This window comes from Panthera leo, chromosome C1 (genome assembly GCF_018350215.1).
Source record: "Panthera leo isolate Ple1 chromosome C1, P.leo_Ple1_pat1.1, whole genome shotgun sequence".
Classification (NCBI taxonomy): Eukaryota; Metazoa; Chordata; class Mammalia; order Carnivora; family Felidae; genus Panthera; species Panthera leo.
Genome location: NC_056686.1, coordinates 37095183 through 37112739, shown reverse-complemented (window position 1 = coordinate 37112739; position 17557 = coordinate 37095183). Strand labels below are relative to the sequence as shown.

Here is a 17557-nt window from a genome sequence, read left to right as displayed (position 1 = left end):
TCAAGCAGAATGGACGTTTAAATCGCTCCGTTGACAGCAATTCTGCCTCCACAGAGCCCCCGGCTGTGAGCTCAGTCTATGCCACGGGAGGCAAGCAAGCTCCATTTTAGAGCAGAAAGGAGCCAGGGCTGAAGGGGGTGGGAGGCCGGGGGTGGGGGTGGGTGCTGGGAGCTTCCTGGGATGAGGAACTGCCCATTGAAATCCGGGTGTCTAGGACACTGGAGAAAGAATGGATGCCGGGGAAGGGTTGGGAGTGATGGTTTTGGTGTCGGAGGTAGGGACGGGGTGCTGGGATGAGAGTCGCTGAAGAAAGGTGTCTCGAAGGCCGTGGGACTGAGGTTGCGGGGAGCCCGGTTCCCCAGAGGCTTCGGGATCAGAAATGGGGCTGGACTCGCCGAGTGCTAGACCGCGCGCCCAACTCTCTCCGTGGCGCATTCCGGAGCCGGTCCCAGCGCCGCGCAACCAGTCCCCGCTCCCTCCGGTGAAATTGCCAAATTAAAATGAATCATTTGGCCCATAATGGCCGAGGCGCTTATCGGGGGCGAGCGGACCCGCGGCAGTGCCTTATCTCGGCGGCGCACACGGCCCCGGCGCGCCTCGGCCCATGCTAACGAGGCCCAGAACGTGAGCGGGGATTAGCGCGCGTCGCTGGAGGAGCCTGGGCGCGCGGGCGGGGGACCGCGACGGGGGGCGGGGGCGGGCCTCCGCACTGAGGACCAGGCCTCAAAATGGCCACACGCGTCCCCCCGTAGCGGCAAAACGTGAGCATTCTGGCCTTTTTCTAGTGGGAGGCAACCTACGGCCTCCCGCGGAATTCCCCGTCAGTTCCTCTCTCCCTTTCCCCCCGCTCGCAGAAGAGGTCTTCGCTCCTTTTCCCTGGGTTTCTTTCGATGGGGGGCATTTTCCACGGACGCCCTCCGCTCGCCGCCGCCGCCCCTCCCGCCACGGAGACTCTCTTCCTTCCTTCCCCTTTTTCCTTACGCAATATACAGAAATGCGCGAGGCGGTGGTTGGTTTTCATTTCTTCTTGGTGGTTGTGTGCATGCGGTGGGATTGTGAGTGCGTGTGTGAGCCGTCGGCAATGCTGACTTCTTCCGAGTGTGGTCTTCCCAGGCGATGGGCTGTGTGTCCGAGGGTGATGGTGTCCGCGCCCTTTGGGTTGTTGATTTGGATTCTTCAAGCCCTTCTGCGTTTTCATCGTTGTATACAGTTATGCTCGTTGGCTTTCTCGACACGGGTCTGCCTCTGGGTGTTGGGTTGTGTGGCCTTGGCGATTGTGTTTGGGTGGTTTCGTTGTGTCGGGCGTGTGTGATCCTGACTACCTTAGTTGTCTGTCCGTGAGCGATTGCGTTGGACTGATTTCGTTGTGGCGCGTTGGACAATGTGCGGGCCCGACCATGTCGACTTGCGGGGCAGTGTTGGGTTGTGTTTACTTTGCTTCCCTTCTGTGGGGCTGGACCGTGTGTGGTCCTGTCCATACTGGGTTGTGTGCTTGTGTCCTTTAGAAGTGCATTTGCAAATCGCTGAGGGGTGGAGGGGAGGGCGAGCAGGAGATGGGGCCGCAAGTTGAGGAGGCGGCAAGGGGGCGGGGAGAGGGATTTCACATTTTATTCCAAATTATGATGTATTCGGAAGCCAGTGTCGGCTTGGATGGGCAGACGGAGCCCGGTCGGCGGCTGCTCTGTCCAGAGGCCAGCCTGTGCCCCGGTGTTCGAGGGGTTTGTTAGAGTGGGAGGTTCTTCAGGCTCGGAGCTGAGCAGCGCTCGCCAAGGCCCGCGCCTTCAAGCCGGTAGCCGCCGGCTTCGGTTTCCGCCGCACCCAGGCTTCATCCATTTCTGGTCAGTTTCGCGGGTACCTCCGCCGGGGTCTGCGGGAGAGGCCTGGAAAAGACAATGGGCGCATTCTCCAGGTTTCGCGCCTTGGGTGGGGACCCTCGGGATAATCTCCAAAGAACACTTTCCCATCCCCTCCCCGGGTGAACGACATTGCCGCGTGGGTCAGGTACACGTCGCGTCGGTGACCCCGGCCAGGCTTTGTGGAGGGATGGGGTTAGTGCTGCCCTCGCTGCGAAAAAATGGATTTTGTTTTGCCAGTTATTATGGTTACTGATGTCGTCGCCATCATCCTCATCCTCATCGTCATCATCATCCTTTTTAATTAAAGTAATCGTTCAGAAGCGAAGCGGCTTGTCCCTTTTAGCTTCTTTGGAGCGATAACAAAGCAGCGCCGTTTCCCTCCCTCCCCCCTCCCCCCCCCCCCCCCCCCGCTCTATTTTTTAAGTTGCTGAGCTTGGGGTTGGGAGAGAAAATGGAGAGAGGGACGGACACACAGACTCTGTCATAAAGCAAAAATTAACCCAACCTAAGATACGGGAATGAGTGAATTCTCCCTTCTTCCCACCCCTCCCCCCATTTCGGTTAGAAGAGGAGAAAGAAAATCTCCCGCATTGGACTGAAACTGCAGGGAAGAATTATTCCTGTATTTCTACCAAAGCTGGGGTAAAAAAAGAGTCCTTTGGAATTAATCCAAGGCTTCGATGTGTAATCATAAACTGGACAATTTAGGCAAAACAAATTAAAACCCTTCGGAGGAAAAAAAAAAGCAGCCTAAATCTCACTACACTACACCCTGGGAAGCAGTATTGGATTTGTGTTTATCCTTCCTCCCTTTGCCTTGTTTATTGCTGCAAGGAATTACTAGAATTCTCCTTTACTCTGCTAGTCTGAACACTGAAAAATTGAAAATCATTGTGTGGGGATGGTTGAAAGGAAGACGGGGGCTGCCTGTGTCTCTTTCTTTCTTTCTTTCTTTCTTTCTTTCTTTCTTTCTTTCTCAATAGGAAGAAAAAAGGGGACCTAGATAGATCAAGATATCTCTTCCTCCCCTCCCCCATTCTCTTGGATCAGTGCTGTTCTGACTCCATTTCTCTGAGAAAGTAGCTTTTGGAATTGGGTTCTGGTTTCACTTTGGGCTAGAGGTGGACATGGAGAGAATGGGGGCCTTGGAGATTCTGCCCCACAGATCAGGGTCTGAAGACTGGAATCCCCTTTTCCAACACACATTTCCCACCCACCCGTGCTAGGCGTTGTGGCTGCTGCTTGGGCCTGACCCGGGTTCCCAAGCCAGCCAACCGCATAGACAAGTCAGTGCTTAGAAAACAAACTCAGCTGGCCGCACTGAACCAGACATCCCGGTTGGAGGGCCCGAAAATGTTCTGGCAGTCTGTGGAGAGTTCGTTTTTTTTTTTTGTTGGAGTAAATAGTTATTCCTGATTGGTCAGGTGTAGGGTTCTTTTTAAAGGGGGGTTGGGGGGAGGCTTCAAGCACCTGCAAGTTGGGGGCAGAAAGCTGTTTGCAATTCCCTGGGCTGGTCGGCCGAGGACATGAGGTAATTCCCAGCCATTGACCCCCATTTCTCTCTCTCCCTCCCTCTCGCCCTCCCTCTTTCTCTCCACCCCCATCTTTCCTGGAAACTCGCTTTGGGCGCGGCAGACTGCCCAGGACCACACCGTGGCCTAACTGCTGGTCTCTCAGCGAGAGAGGGGGAAAGCAAAGACCCCAGTCCACAACTTGGACCTTGGCTCCCGCCCCTCTCCGGCGGAGTGGAGATCCTATTCAGAGGGGCCTGTCTCTCTAAATATGCCCCAGGTGAGTTTTGGGGGAACAGTTATCGGTGGCAACAGTGTCCAGGAAGACCTTGGGTTCCGGCCTGGGGTGGGGGAGGCTCAGGACAGAGGCCAGTCCGGTCTCCGATTGGGTGAGGGGAGGACGAGCCCAGAGCTGGGAATCCGGGATCCGTGCCTCTGTGGTTTCTAGCGGGACCCTTTCTTTTTTCAATCCTGGGTAAAAACACCTAGCTGGACTTAGCCCCCCAGGCCGCTCCCATCAGTCCTGGTCCTGTGCTTGCTTCACAAGGCTCCTAACTCTGGGGCAGCTATTTCTGGGTGGCGCAGGCTGCGTGTGCCTGGGCCGCTGGCAGGAAGAAGGCCCAGCCATCCTGGCTAGTGCAGTCCCAACTCCGGTGGGCCTTGACCGGGGCCTGAGGCCTAGAGCGGAGCGGCGCTGGAACACTCCTCCACTCTGGTAGTAGCAGGGAATGTGGTTCTGTTCTCGCGAATGCAGCGCAGGCTTGGGGCTCCCCCAGGGGTTCGTTCGGGTGTGGGTGCAATATGAAGGGCAGGAAGCTAGCTCTTACCCCAGGTACCAGCGGAGGCTGTTTTCACATGAGAAATTTTCCCTGCCCGGAATTGGGAGCTGCCGAGACCCCGTTGCTGCCCCCAGGAGCTCCTGGGATCCGTGCCTTGTTCAGACTCGAACGGAAACGTTGCGGCCATCTGGCAACAGGAGATGAGGATCCGGTGTTGGGGGCTGCGAGCTGGTTCTGGGCCGCACAAAGACAGAGGAGTTGTAATGGTCAAAATAGTCTAGTGCGATTCTGTTCAAAAGCTTCTCCCCATTCCTTTGTCTTCCCCAAATAAAAACAAATGAACAAAGTAAAAATCACTCGGGCTTTCCTTTCAGTAATCTTAACCAAAGCCAAGTGATTGGGGTTAGTCTCCTACAACCAGAGGTGCTTATGAGTCCGCTGTTGGCTTCTGGAGCATGGACCCTTGGCATGGGTGATCCTGGTTGCAGAACAGCCTGCCGGGTTTTCCTAAGGTCCAGGGATGGGCGGGGAGAGGTCGGCCACAGACCCTGGGGGCCAATCAAAGGTTTCTCACGGGGAGCCTCCGAGATACAGATATTTATAGGCCTCTGGGGAGGGCATTTGGGGCCAGAGTCAACTCATCTGGAATATGTGCTCCTCTTTTCCCTTGGGGACCCGCGCCTACATGAAGCCTCAGAATTAATCAGAGGGTATAAATGTGTCATAAGAAGAGCTTGAACTCAGTCTGGTGATTGCAGTGTGCACTGTTGGTCACTCTGGTTAGAAGCTGGGGCTGAAGCACGTGTCACTGGGCACACAACGGTGTGTGGGGACAGTAAGGTAGGGAACCAGCACCTTGGGGGTTGTGTATTTTGCCACAGGATGGTATATTACTGGTGCATTTCACTGCTGCAGGGGAACCAGGAACACCAGACTGGTATACCTCTGGTGCATTTCTAGTGGCTGCAGTGTCTTGGCAGTCCCATTCTGTGGATACAGATCTATTGTTTCCGCCATAATTGTAAACTCATTTCCAATGAAGCCTTGTGAACCCACTGCCTTTGCAGCTCATGTACACCAGGTCTTGGGGAATTCTGTTGTCTCCGGGGTGAGCCCCTGGAGCTGGCAGACCCAGTGCAGAAGTGCAATCTGAATGACAATTCTCCATCAGCTTGTGTGTCTGGTGGCAATTTTGCTGAGCCCAGAAGAGGTTTCAGAAGGTCGGGTCTCTCTTCTGGAGCTCGAGGATATTTCCCAGGCCAACTCTTGTCCGGAGCGGTGCAGTGGCAGAATGGCTGCCGCGAGTGATTAGATGCCCTCTGGTTGGGGCTGAATTGGATTTTTGTGTATTTTCTGCTATAAAATATCCCAACCGTCTAATTCAGAGAGCAGAAATCTTCTTTTGGACATCTTATGAAGCCTGTTGGGTTGATTATGTATGTATTTTATTAAAAGAACTCACAAGCATCCCCAAACTGCAGACCCAGGGTCTCATGGTTTTTTGGTTTTCATTCTTTCGGGAGCCTGGCTCTATTGGCATCGAAGCAGGGCGGTGGAAGGCCCCCAGTCAGTGTTAGTGGGGAGTGGAGCCTCTGTGGTCACCCTGGTGTATGGTTGTGGAGAAGAGAAGGAGTGTCCTCAGCCCCAGGGATATACATGGGAGGGGGTACACAGGAGGATAGCTCAGACAGAGTGAGATAGAAGTTCTGGTCCTGCTCTGTGGCTCTGTGGCCAATAGGTTCATGTGACCTTGGGCAAGGCATTCCCCTGGATGGTCCGGATAATGTTTACTTGAGCATTTGCAGGTGCTTTTAAATGCATAAATGAGGTATTGCCCCCATTTCCCAGAGGACAACACCAGGGCAGGAGAGGGGGATGGAAGAGTTCAAGGGCCTTCGTGATACCTCTTCCCGCTCACAGATGGGAGCCTAGACCCCGGTGGCCTCAGGAGCATTCTGAATGCTGAGGCTCCATAGCCCTTCAGCCAAGCCTCCCTTCCAGACCTCACCTCACTTGAGACCAGCTAGGCAGAAGGAGGCGGAGTGTGTGGGAGGTAGGGCTAGGATCATTTTCTTCCTTCTCAGTGTCTCATCTCTGGTCTCGGTGGGAGTAAAGGGCCACCGGGGTTTCCAGCAGCTGCCCAGAATACACGGTGTATTTGCTTACTACAGACAGACAACCCCTACAGGGGGGTGCATATGTGTTGAAAGGAGAGCAAGAAGCGCTGCCAGCTGTGGCACAGTGGACCCCAGGCCCTGTAGCCTCCATTCCCTGAGTTCCCTACTTGCACCCCTCCCAGGTTTCTGGACGTTCGTGTGCGGGCGGCAGGCTGGGGGCGGGTATTGCTGAGGGTGGTTGGAAAAGCACCCCACCTCCGCGCCACAGTTTCCCCGCCAAAACCAAAAGGGGGGCGGGAAGAACATGGTCAGGGGATTTGTTCCCTCCTCTTCCCTTGCGGCCTGAGCAGGGGGACAAGATGGTATTTCTTTCTCGCCTCTTTCTACATTTCCTTCCTTTTCCCCCTTCTGTTTTCTTTCGCTGGCTGTATTCCTTTTCCTCCAATGCCTGTCGTGTTTTTCCATCTCTTCAGTCTCTGTGTCTCCCAGGCCCCTCTCCCTTCTCCCAAACCAGAGCCCCCCCCCCACTTTCTCCCTCCTGCCCCAGCCCCCCGCTGGGCCTTCAGGCCCCGGGGGAGGGCGTGTGTCCACGTGGCGCTAAGTTGGTCCGCCTCTTCCCACGTCTCGGTGCGAGAATTTCTCTGAGCCCTGCACCCCCTTCACCCACCCCTCGGTGGGCTGGGGGCGGTTGTCAGAGCGGGCGTCCGCTTGTCTGTCTGTCTGCCCGCAGGATGACGGAGCGGCCGCCGAGCGAGGCGGCCCGCAGTGACCCCCCGCTAGAGGGACGGGACGCGGCCGAGGCCCGCATGGCCCCTCCGCACCTGGTCCTGCTGAACGGCGTCGCCAAGGAGACGAGCCGCGCGGCCCCCGCGGAGCCCCCGGTCATCGAGCTGGGCGCGCGCGGCGGTCCGGGGGGCGGCCCCGCCGGTGGGGGCGGCGCCGCGCGGGACTTAAAGGGCCGCGACGCGGCGGCGGCGGCCGAAGCGCGCCATCGGGTGCCCACCACCGAGCTGTGCAGACCTCCGGGGCCCGCGCCCGCCTCGGCCCCCGCGGAGCTGCCCGGCGACGGCCGCATGGTGCAGCTGAGCCCACCCGCGCTGGCGGCCCCCGCCGCTCCCGGCCGCGCGCTGCTCTACAGCCTCAGCCAGCCGCTGGCCTCGCTCGGCAGGTCAGGGCCGCGGCGGGAGGGGACGGGGTGGGCGGGCGGCACCCCGGGAAGCATCCTGCCGGGGCGCCCCTTTTGCCACTCGGAGCGACCGCGCTTAACGGCGGGAGCGCAGGAAGGGAAGGGAGTAGTAGACCCGAGGGCGGAAAAGTCTGCTCGCTGGAGCCCGTGCGCGAGCAGACGGGAGCCCTTTGTGGGAGTGTGCGTGTGCGCGGGGCCGGGGGTGGCGTGCCCCGTGCGTGTGCGGCCTGCGTGGGTGTGCGTGAGCCCGCGAGGGGTCCACGCCTTCGGGCGTGCAGGCATGTGGCCCGCAGTGAGTGGAAGCGCGCTGGCCGTGCTGGGTGTTGGTAGTGTGTGCGTGCGTGGTGGCGAGTGGCCCAAAGGGAGCTGCTGGAGTGTGAGTACCGGGCAAGAATGTGTCTGAATGCGCTCCGCTGTGAGATTCTTCTGGAAACTGCAGCCCTCAGTGGACAGGTAAGAGATACGGAGCTGATGGTCGTTGCAAGAGGGTTCCCTCTTCGGAAACTGCTCCAGGGCGCATCTGGGGAGTGGATCCCTCCCTCTCCTCCTGAGCCCCTCCTGAGCCCCTCTGCCCCTCGGCCGGGCTGGGCAGGGCGGCGGTGGGGGGGGGGGCGCGGTGTATACCCCTCTCGGTGTGAGGGTGTCCATTTTCCTGCTGGGGCCACTGAGATGGCGGGGAGATAGGGGTAGAGGTGGCGCGCAGACAGGAAGATGAGGCAGGGGTTGATAATGTGGGCCAGGTATTGAGTCTGTGGGAGACCCCGAGAAAGAAGCCATGGAAAGCACAGAGTGGGTGATGGGGGGGGGGCATGTAAACAGTGGTGAGTCAAGGTTTCCTTTCTGTTGAATGTCGGCGGCCCCCATGGGACCCCCGATGAAGGTGGGGCGATCTGGGGGGAAAGGGATGGTGTGCCTTGTGAGGGGCTAGAGTTGCACAGCACACAAGGTATGAAGGCCACATCTGCCTGTATGAGTACCTGTTTGGGAGGGGAGGTGTCTGGGGATCCTGTGCTTGTATCGGGAAGGGGAGTATGCCTGCCTGTGAGTTGCGTGTGTGTTCATTATTGCATTTGTTCCATGTGTTCACTTATCATTTGTGTGGGGGGAGGGGTGTGTGGGAGTGTGGTCCCTCCTCCCCTTGCTTGTCTCACCGGGGAGAGAGGGTGGGAGCATTCTGTGAGTGTGTTTGGGTGTGTGTGTGATGCTCCTTCTATTCCAAACTCAGGTGTGAAGGGAGCAGGAGCCCCCTTGTTTTCCCAAGGGTGGTGGGAGGCTCAAGAACACGTGGGGAGGATCGCTGAGGAGGCTTTCTCCCCTCCACCTACGTGTGATCTTGTGATCTGCCTGCTCCCTCCCACAGTGGGTTCTTTGGGGAGCCAGATGCCTTCCCTATGTTCGCCACCAACAACCGAGTGAAGAGGAGGCCCTCCCCTTATGAGATGGAGATTACTGATGGTGAGTCTACCTGCTTCCACCTTTGTGTCATCCCTCATGCTCCTTAGAGCCCCTTGAAGGTGGGATCCTTGGGCACTACTCCATGAGTGTCTCACATAGCTGGGTTGGCTGCCTTGGAACCCGAGTCTGCCGAGTCCTCACCCTGCAACTAGACTTGGGACTAGGGGAAGTCATGGGTGGGGCTGGGGGCCACCCTCATGGTCCTGGGAAGAGGGAAGTGGTGCTGAGGACACACTGAGGCATTTAGCCCAAACCCCTGGAGTCAGTTGTAGTCCCCACTGTAGCTCCGTTCCAACCCCTGGCAAGAATCGCAGGCGGAGGGCAGAACACGTGGTGCTCCCTGCCTCTAAGCGCTGCCCCTCAGGGATTTCGTGCAGCTCCCAAGTCCTTTTTGGAGTCTGGAGTCTGCTCCCTGCCTGGAATTGCACATTTAAGGGCCTTGTCCCAGGACCCTATATTGTGGGGCCATCTCGTCTCCGTTCCACACCCAGAACTGAGACCTAGAGTTCCCTTCCTGACATCCTAGATTCCCCGAGAAGGTCCTTGGCACTACTACAGTGAACTACCCAGTAATCTTTGACACTTAACTTGGGGGAAGGGGTTGGATGAATGGGAAATTTGGAGTATCCCCTCCCTCTCCCCAGTGTTGATCTGACGCAGTAGATGGGACCCAACACCAGGGGGCAGGAGAGCAGGCTCTTCCAGAGCCCAGGACTTGGAGCCAATCCCTGGAGCCTCCAGTGCTTCAGCCTGGCTGGGGCCTGGGGCTCCAGTAGGAAGGGCACCTGAGGCCTTGAAGCCACACTGGGTTTATTCAAGGAGCCAGTAAGAGGGATATGTATTGAGCTGGAGCCTCTGGAGAGGAGTCTTCTGTGGTGTTCTGGAGGGGAGGGGGCCTAGAGTCTGGACAAGGAACAGGCCTCATAAGACCTGATCAGCCTGGGATATGGGGTATAGGTCCAAGAGGGAAGGGTGATGACGTGTCAATGCTGTTCGGTTAGAGAGGGGAGGTGGGTATACCAAACAGGAAATAGGCAGAACCAGTCCCGAAGTTCCCCAGGGAAGAGGCATTTTCGGCAGAGGGCAGAAGCAGTGAGAATCAGGCTTAAAAGAGAGGAAGGAGGAGAGGGGCAAGAGGGTGAGGATTTGGGGGGAGCACAGACGTATAGGGAAACCATTACTCATAAATGTCACTAACGTTTACTGAGCACCTACTCAGTACCTGGCCACGGAGAGTCAGAGGGTGCAGAGGGATGGACAGACTGGGGGAAGAGGAGGGTGTGGAGAGGTGGAAGGTTCTCTGGGAAGGTGCCAGTGAGGAATAGGCAGAAATGGAGGTGAGAGGAGGGTATGTGTGTGGGGTGCAGAATCTGTCCATGAGACTTGGAAGTCAAAGGTATAACCAGAAAGAGTCCAAAGAATTGGAACTAATTCGAGGTGTAAAGTCAGGACTTGATGTGGATTCCTACTGCTGAACTTTTCTGGCTCTCAGTTTCCTCATTTGTGAAGTGGGGAGAGTAATTGCTTCCTTACAGATTGCTGAAAGAGTACAATGGGGTAAAGTGTTTTTAGGGCCTGGCTCAGGGTAGGTGCTCCTTCTGGAGTTCTGTCTAGCTGTAGCTGTGACAGCACTTATAATGCCCCCCCTCACTTAGGAGCTCCCTAAAGATCAGTCAGCATTACCATGGAGCAGAGACGGTCTTCTCTATGTCACAGCTGAGGGACACCCCTCTGTCTGGCCTGGAGGCCAAAGAACATGGAGTTATTTCCTCCGCAGCAGCCCAGGGTAGGACTGCCAGCACAGTGCTGTTTTTCCCAGCTTGGGTCTGGCCTTTGGTGAAGAGTGCATTGGGCTGGGGCTTGTTGGGATTTAGAAAGACAGCTTTCAGAGGCACAGTGGGCAGGGAGTGAATGATCCGCTCTGAGAGAATATCGTGTGTGTGTATGTGTGCATGTGTGTATACGTGTGTGTGTGTGTGTGTGTGTGTGTGTGTGTGCACGTGCATGTAAGAGAGACAGATGATGAAGCTGGAAGTGCTGGCATGGATGAGCTGTCCCAGCCTCAGTCTCAGTGGAATGAGCAGTGGGTCTTAGGTGATGCCTTGACCCTTCCTCTCCTCGTCTCCCCTACTCAAGTTTCCCCATTCTGAGGTCTGGTTCTAGGGGTCATCAAAGAGGGCAAACAAATATCCCAGGTCTGGGAGTTCCTTCAGTGCACAGAGCTTCCTGATGACTGCTGGGAGCTTGGCTGTGTGCCTCAGTGTTGGGGAGGGAAGCGGTCACCTCAGCCCAGGAGCTCAGGAACACTTGCAGGGCCCTGTTCTATTTTCTCTGGCTTTGGGCATCCCAGGTCAGGCTTGGATATTTTGTGCAGTGCTTTGAACACCATAGGTGCTCAATACATGCAAGCTGGTGTCTGCTACTGCTCCACAAGTCTTAGTACGTGAATACAGTCTGAAATTGGTCTAGTCTGTAATCAGTGCATTGTAGACATGGAGAGACTGAGGCAGCCCCCAGACACCTGCTCAGAGCCTCAGGCCGTGCCTGTGCGTGGCTGTCTCTCCACTCCTCTCCTGGGGGAGAGAGCCCACAGGGTGGGTGGGCCCTTTTCCCTCTTGTCTGTGCTCTCTACGCCATTCCCCCTTCTGCCAGCATGATCAGTTAGCAAACATTTACCAAACCCCTGCTCTGGGTTTTCCATCACCCTTAGTATAAAGTCCCCACCCTGACTGCAGAGACTTATGGGGTCTGGATTCAGCCTACTCTGATCACAAGCACACTGATTAGCCAGGCTGGCTTCAGCCATTTTCCAGCTCAGGGCCTTTGCCATAGCATTCCCTCTTCCCTTCCTGTGGCTGCTGGCTCTTGTTTAGCCTTAAGTTCTTACCTTCTAGATGTCACTTTTCTCCAGTATGCCATCCCCAACCACCTCAGCTAAATGTAGTGGCTCCTTTCCATATTTTATTACATTCTGCTTCCTGTTCATTTGTTATTTGTTTGTACTTGTTCATCATCTGTCATCACCATTAAAATGGAAGTTCCATGAGGGCAGGGACTCTGTCTGTTTTGTTCATCATGTTCCTTGGTGCCTGGTTATTAGTAAATAACTGATGGTTAGATGATAATAGCTGACATTTATTGAATGTTTTACCTGAGGCAGGTATTGTCTTAAGGACTTTATCCTGTGTTCGTTGTTAGATCCATATGACAATCTTGTGACTTCAGTTGCTAGTATTATCTCCATTTTACAGATGATGAAGCTAAAGCACGGGGAGTTTAAGTAACTTGCCCAGTCACTCTCTAGTGAGTAATAGTCAGGAATCATCCCGGAAAGTCTGGCTCCAGAGTTTGTCTTTCTGACTAATGTGGTATGGCCTCTTGGCACAATGAATGAATGAATGAATGAATGAATGAATGAATTAATGACAAATGGTCCCTGTCCTCAAATGTTTCACAACCCAGACAGGGCAACAAGCATAGACACATACAGCAATGATCAAAAGTAATGGAGATCAGGGGGTTGGAGGGCCGTGATGGTTGGTGAGGTCTGTCCCAAGGGGTGGAGGGAAATCCTCAGAGAGGAGGAAACAGATGAACTGGGCTTTACAAGCTGAATAGGAGTTTTCTAAGTAAAAGGTAAGGGAAGGCGTTCTGGGTTTCCCCAGTTTCCCAATGACTGGTTTCTCTTCTTCCCCACAGGAGAAGGTGCCTTGGGGCACCTCCATTTCACCGTTTTAACTCTTGTCCCCCTACCTCCAGGTCCTCACACCAAAGTCGTGCGACGCATCTTCACCAACAGCCGAGAAAGATGGCGGCAGCAGAATGTGAACGGGGCCTTTGCTGAGCTCCGCAAGCTGATCCCCACACATCCCCCAGACAAGAAGCTCAGCAAGAATGAGATCCTCCGCTTGGCCATGAAGTACATCAACTTCCTGGCCAAGCTGCTCAATGACCAGGAGGAGGAGGGTACCCAACGGGCCAAGCCTGGCAAGGACCCCGTGGTGGGGGCTGGTGGAGGAGGCGGTGGGGGAGGGGGCGGTGCACCTGCAGACGACCTGCTGCAGGACGTGCTCTCCCCCAACTCCAGCTGTGGCAGCTCTCTGGATGGGGCCGCCAGCCCGGACAGCTACACAGAAGAGCCGGCACCCAAGCACACGGCCCGCAGCCTCCATCCTGCCATGCTGCCAGCCGCTGATGGAGCAGGTCCTCGGTGATGGGGCCGGGGCCACTCAGGACCGGCCAGGAGGGCAGCCTCAGGCTTCTGGGACCGTGGGCTTTGGGGCAGGTGGGGTGAGGATTGGGCAGCTCTGAAGCAGGGCAGTGGACTTGACGAGCCTTCCTTGATGTCTGAACTTTGGGAAGTCCTAACTGCCCTGGCTGGCTTTCCTGTTTCCTGACTCAGTGGTAGAACAGAAAAATGGAGCAAAGTGGTAGGTACTTTTTATGAAGACGGCACGGTCTTCCCCTCCCCCAAATCCCTAAGACTTTAAAGTAAAGAGCTCAACTGGCACTGTTTTTGGCCTGGAGCTTGGGACCCCCCATCTTTGCTGAGACTTGGGGTTGTCGGCTCTGCCCTGGGGCATCCAGCAGCCTCTGCCTTGCCTTCAGCCCCCTCCCAAGCTGGCTGGAGTGGCTTGTGTGGCCACCCCGTCCAAATATGTAGGTACCTGGTAGCTGCCCATTTCTGGGTGAGCCCCATCTTCACCCAGGCCCATGTTGGTCCACCCAGCTTGCCAGCTGCCGCAGAGAGTCACACGCCTCGAGGTGCCTTCTTCAGGGCCTGGTTGAAGAAGATGGCCAGTGGACAGCCTGCTCTTGACTAGCTGGGCCGGAGGGTCAGAAAACCCAGTAGCCCTTACTCTTGCCCCAGGATCAAAGTCTGCTTTCTCCCCACTGAGACTTGCCTTCCTAATCCTTGTGGCTGTGGGGACCGAGTCTGTAGCTGGGAGCATGCCCTGTTGGGCCTCATGTGAAGGCAGAGAGAGGGAAAGTGATTAGAATGAGTTGAGCAAGAGCTGTTTAGGGCTGTGGGTTCACATCCCGATGGTGTCTCAGAGCTTCCTGCCTGTGTTCTGAGCTCCCCATGACTGTTTGTACGGTGAACGAATGCCAGTGTGCCGATGGGCATGTGCTTGTGCTGACAATGGATGCACAGCCCCATCTGTGTGTCCTCGCAGATACTCAGAGGGACCTTCTCACCCCCAGGAAGTCTGCTTGCTGATGGTCTGGTCTGTGTTCTGAACTCAATTGAGCACAAACCCTGTCCTATGAATTTCTGGCATTTGGGATTTTTGCTTGACTTCAGTTACTGGTGGGATCTTTAGGTCTTGATAGGACCCAGGCGCCAGCCCCCTTCTGGGGCATGGGAAATCCAGAGACCAGAGACCAGGCCCTGGCTGAGACCCAGACATATGCACAATCACTTAGCAGAATCTTCAACACCCCTCGGTTATACAGCTTTCAGTCACCTAGGGTGTGTATGGGAGGCTGGCTTACTGCAATAAGAGTGTCCCCCTCCAAAAGTTGTACATGAAAGTTTTGTAAATCAAACCCTTATCCTTCATCTTTTAAAGAATTACTACTGCAAGTCCTTTTGTAAAGTGAAGAATTTTTTTGTAGAGTGGACCCACTGTCCTGTTGATCTCTTGTGTCAATCCAGATGGTGGGACATGGTTTTCTTAAGGCCAGGCCTGCCTGTGACATGCATTCCAAGCCCATGGAACAAACTCCACCCAAGTCCTATATACCTGTCATTGTACCCTCAAGTCACCGCAGCCATCTCCCACCAGGCTCTGCCTTTGGGGTTAGAGGGAAAACAATCCCTTGTGGTGAAGGACCTTGAGCACAGCCGAATGCAGATGGCATGATCCCTGCTCCCTCCCCTCCCCTCTTAAGTTGTGGGGTCCAGTTTGTGAGTAAGGGGGGAACATGGTAACCTTTATAGTACCATTCTCCATCCATTTAAGACCCCCAACATCCTATTTTGGTGAACTTAGGATTGGTTTCTTTCCAGTACTTGGAAGCTTCTGTGAGGAATCCCATCTGTCTAAAGATGGAGCCCCTGTCCTAGATCCTAAGACTCTATTTACCTCCTGGCAGAGTAATTTGACTTGGGAGTGAAAAGTGGCCACAGTATGGATGAATGGAGACGATTTAGGAGATGATCACACATTCTATCAGGAACTCAAGCTTCTGGCTTCCTCCTCTCTCAGACAATATGGATAAGTTACCTCTCTCAATGTCAGTTTCTCATAAACACCCTGGTTTGGCCTGTCTCCTAGGGCTGTGGTGTAGACTGAGTGGAATCATGAAAGTAGCATTTTGAAACCAAAAAGAACCCTTCTGCCCTCAGTATCATTGCTGCAGTGGGGTTTCTCACCCTGAGTGCAGGGCCTGGGCAGTGGGCCAGCCTGCCTGGCTGCATAGCATTTGAGCAATCTAGGTTCCAAACCACTTTTGCCTGAATTATCCTGATTGTCCACATTTCTCCAGATTGACCTCATTTTCGTTTCCTTCCAAGGGGAGGCACAGGAGTAAGAATGGAAAAAGACACGGGCGGAATATGTAAAACGTAATACAGCTTCCCCAAACTGGCCTGGGTAGGGAATGGTAAGGCTTCATGTCTTTGCAAGACCTACAGAAGATCCAAAATTTTCATTTTCATGTCCAACTGCGCACCCCCGCCCCACCCAACATACCCTTCTTCTTCCTCTGCCTCACCTGTAAAGAGATGGCAACATTCCAAGAATTGTATCTCTGCAAAGGGAAGGAATGTAAAGGAAAAAAAAAAGTGTGGAGAAGAGAGATGATTGTAATGACCAGAGGGATTCACATCTTTTCAGGAAAATTCACATGCTTTTATTGGTGGTGGCAACGGCAAGATGGTACAACCTTTATCCTATTCCGAAAACAGAACAGAGGGCACAGCATCTGTAGTCAGCTGACAACTATCTTGGCCTTTGGGGCTGGTTTGGTCTCGTACTTGTGATTTCAATGGTACGTGGCCCCCACCAAAGGCTTGCCCTTGCCCCTGTACATAGCGCGTTGTCCCTGTGGGCGGGCCCAGCACTTTCCGTCAATGTTGTACTGTACGTGATGAGTTGTGTTGGTCTCTGCATTTTTCTGCAGAAGGGGAGTAACCGCTCCGGGTACCTTGACCTTTGTACAGCCGGGAGGCCAACACTGTGGGCGTGACTCTTTAGCGACAAAACCCTTGTGGTGATGATGTGTGTATATATATAAGGATATATTGGGAAGATTTCTAAATAAAAGTTTTACAAAGGGGCCTGGACTCTGTACTTGGATCTTGCACCCCCAGGCCTGAGAGGTGGGACATTAAAAGGAAAGGTCTGACAAGAGTCTGTCTCCCTGGATATAGAGGGGCCTCCAGGACTCAGCTGTTCCCTCGGGGTGGAATGATCCCACCCTGAGGCTCCCCCCCCTTAGAGGTTCCATTCTTTTCCCTCTCCCAGGCCTCACAGAGGGGGCCTCTTCTGAACATTGTGTACCTGTACTTGTGGCGCAGGGCCACCCGCAGGTGGCCTCTGTGTGCTGGGTTCAGCCTGTATGGCTGGGGCAGTGGCTTTCCTCATAAGTTCAGGACAGATTAAGGTCTCACCAGAGGATGGTCCCAGGTGCTCTGATAACTCCATGGAGGCTGCAGCTCTAATACCTGACTCTCGAGGATTGGGGGGTGCAAGTCTCACGTGGGGATCAGGGACAGGCTGAGGCTTTGGGAGAAGTGATCAGTGAGGGGATACTTAGGAATGGAAATGCTGTGACGGACGGGGACTCTGGGTTCGGGGGGCAGAGAGGGCTCTGCATATGGACTGTTGGAACTTCAGGGACCTCAGTGGGTTAGCATTTCCAGTGGAGTACCAATCCTTCCATGTAGTCGTGTTTTTTGAGCCCTACAACGGGCCAGGTATCATTCTAGGTACTGGAGATCCAGCAGTGAAGAAAACCAAAATCCCTGAGTTGCTTGAATTCTAGCAAGGAGACAGTAAGTGCGCACACGCGCGCGCACACACACACACACACACACACACACACACATTAAATATGCTGATTATGGTGTTGATACAGTGAAGTTACAGCACATTAGAAGGTGATTAGTAGAAGGGAAAAAAGATGTGCCCAGAAGGGAACTCAAGGGGCCCCTGGATGACTCTGGCTCCTTTGGGATTAGCCTTGCTCATCTTGCCAGGCTTTGATCTTGGCTGCACCTGTCCTAGGAAGCTTCCAACCATAATCTAGGAGGGCCAGGGCCATGCAGAGTTTGAGGGTCAAACTCTGGCCTGTAGGGAAGCTCCTGAGCTTTTAGAAGACTCCCAAGTATGCATCTCCCTGGCCCAGGGCAAGGAAGCCTTTGGGAAGATAGGAAGAGGAGACTTAGTCCTGGGGCAGGAGAAGGGAGTTTGGGTGGTGAGAGAGGGGGTGGAGGAGAGAGAGAGATGCATGTTCATGCAAGCAAGAGAGTGACATTTTAGAAGCCATAGTGAAAGGGGGTTTGGGGTCGAGGAAGTGGTTAGCCAAGACCAATGCAGTGATAGCTGAGGCTCTGGTGAGGATGGCATCTGGGGAGGAGGAGAATGGGAAGGGAGGAGTACCTATTTCCAGGAGGATCTTTCCCAGGAGAGGGCAGGGACTCCAT

General features: G+C 54.8%; 1 protein-coding gene across 11 annotated transcripts; it reads left to right on the top strand.

The window, feature by feature from the left end:
- Window positions 1-224: 224 nt before the first annotated feature.
- Window positions 225-16220, top strand: TAL1 (TAL bHLH transcription factor 1, erythroid differentiation factor). 11 transcript variants are annotated; one of them, XM_042951562.1, is made up of 6 exons: window positions 1760-1838; window positions 3492-3647; window positions 6994-7431; window positions 8810-8904; window positions 12664-12870; window positions 12992-16220. In XM_042951562.1, the coding sequence occupies exons 3-6, from the start codon at window positions 6995-6997 to the stop codon at window positions 13213-13215; spliced, it is 963 nt and encodes a 320-aa protein (XP_042807496.1). In that variant the 5' UTR covers window positions 1760-1838; window positions 3492-3647; window position 6994; the 3' UTR covers window positions 13216-16220. The 11 variants fall into 11 exon arrangements, with proteins under 11 accessions (XP_042807488.1, XP_042807495.1, XP_042807492.1 ...); XM_042951554.1 differs by lacking the exon at window positions 1760-1838 and adding an exon at window positions 225-761 and having other exon boundaries at window positions 12664-13206; XM_042951558.1 differs by lacking the exon at window positions 1760-1838 and adding an exon at window positions 771-1009 and having other exon boundaries at window positions 12664-13206.
- Window positions 16221-17557: the final 1337 nt, after the last annotated feature.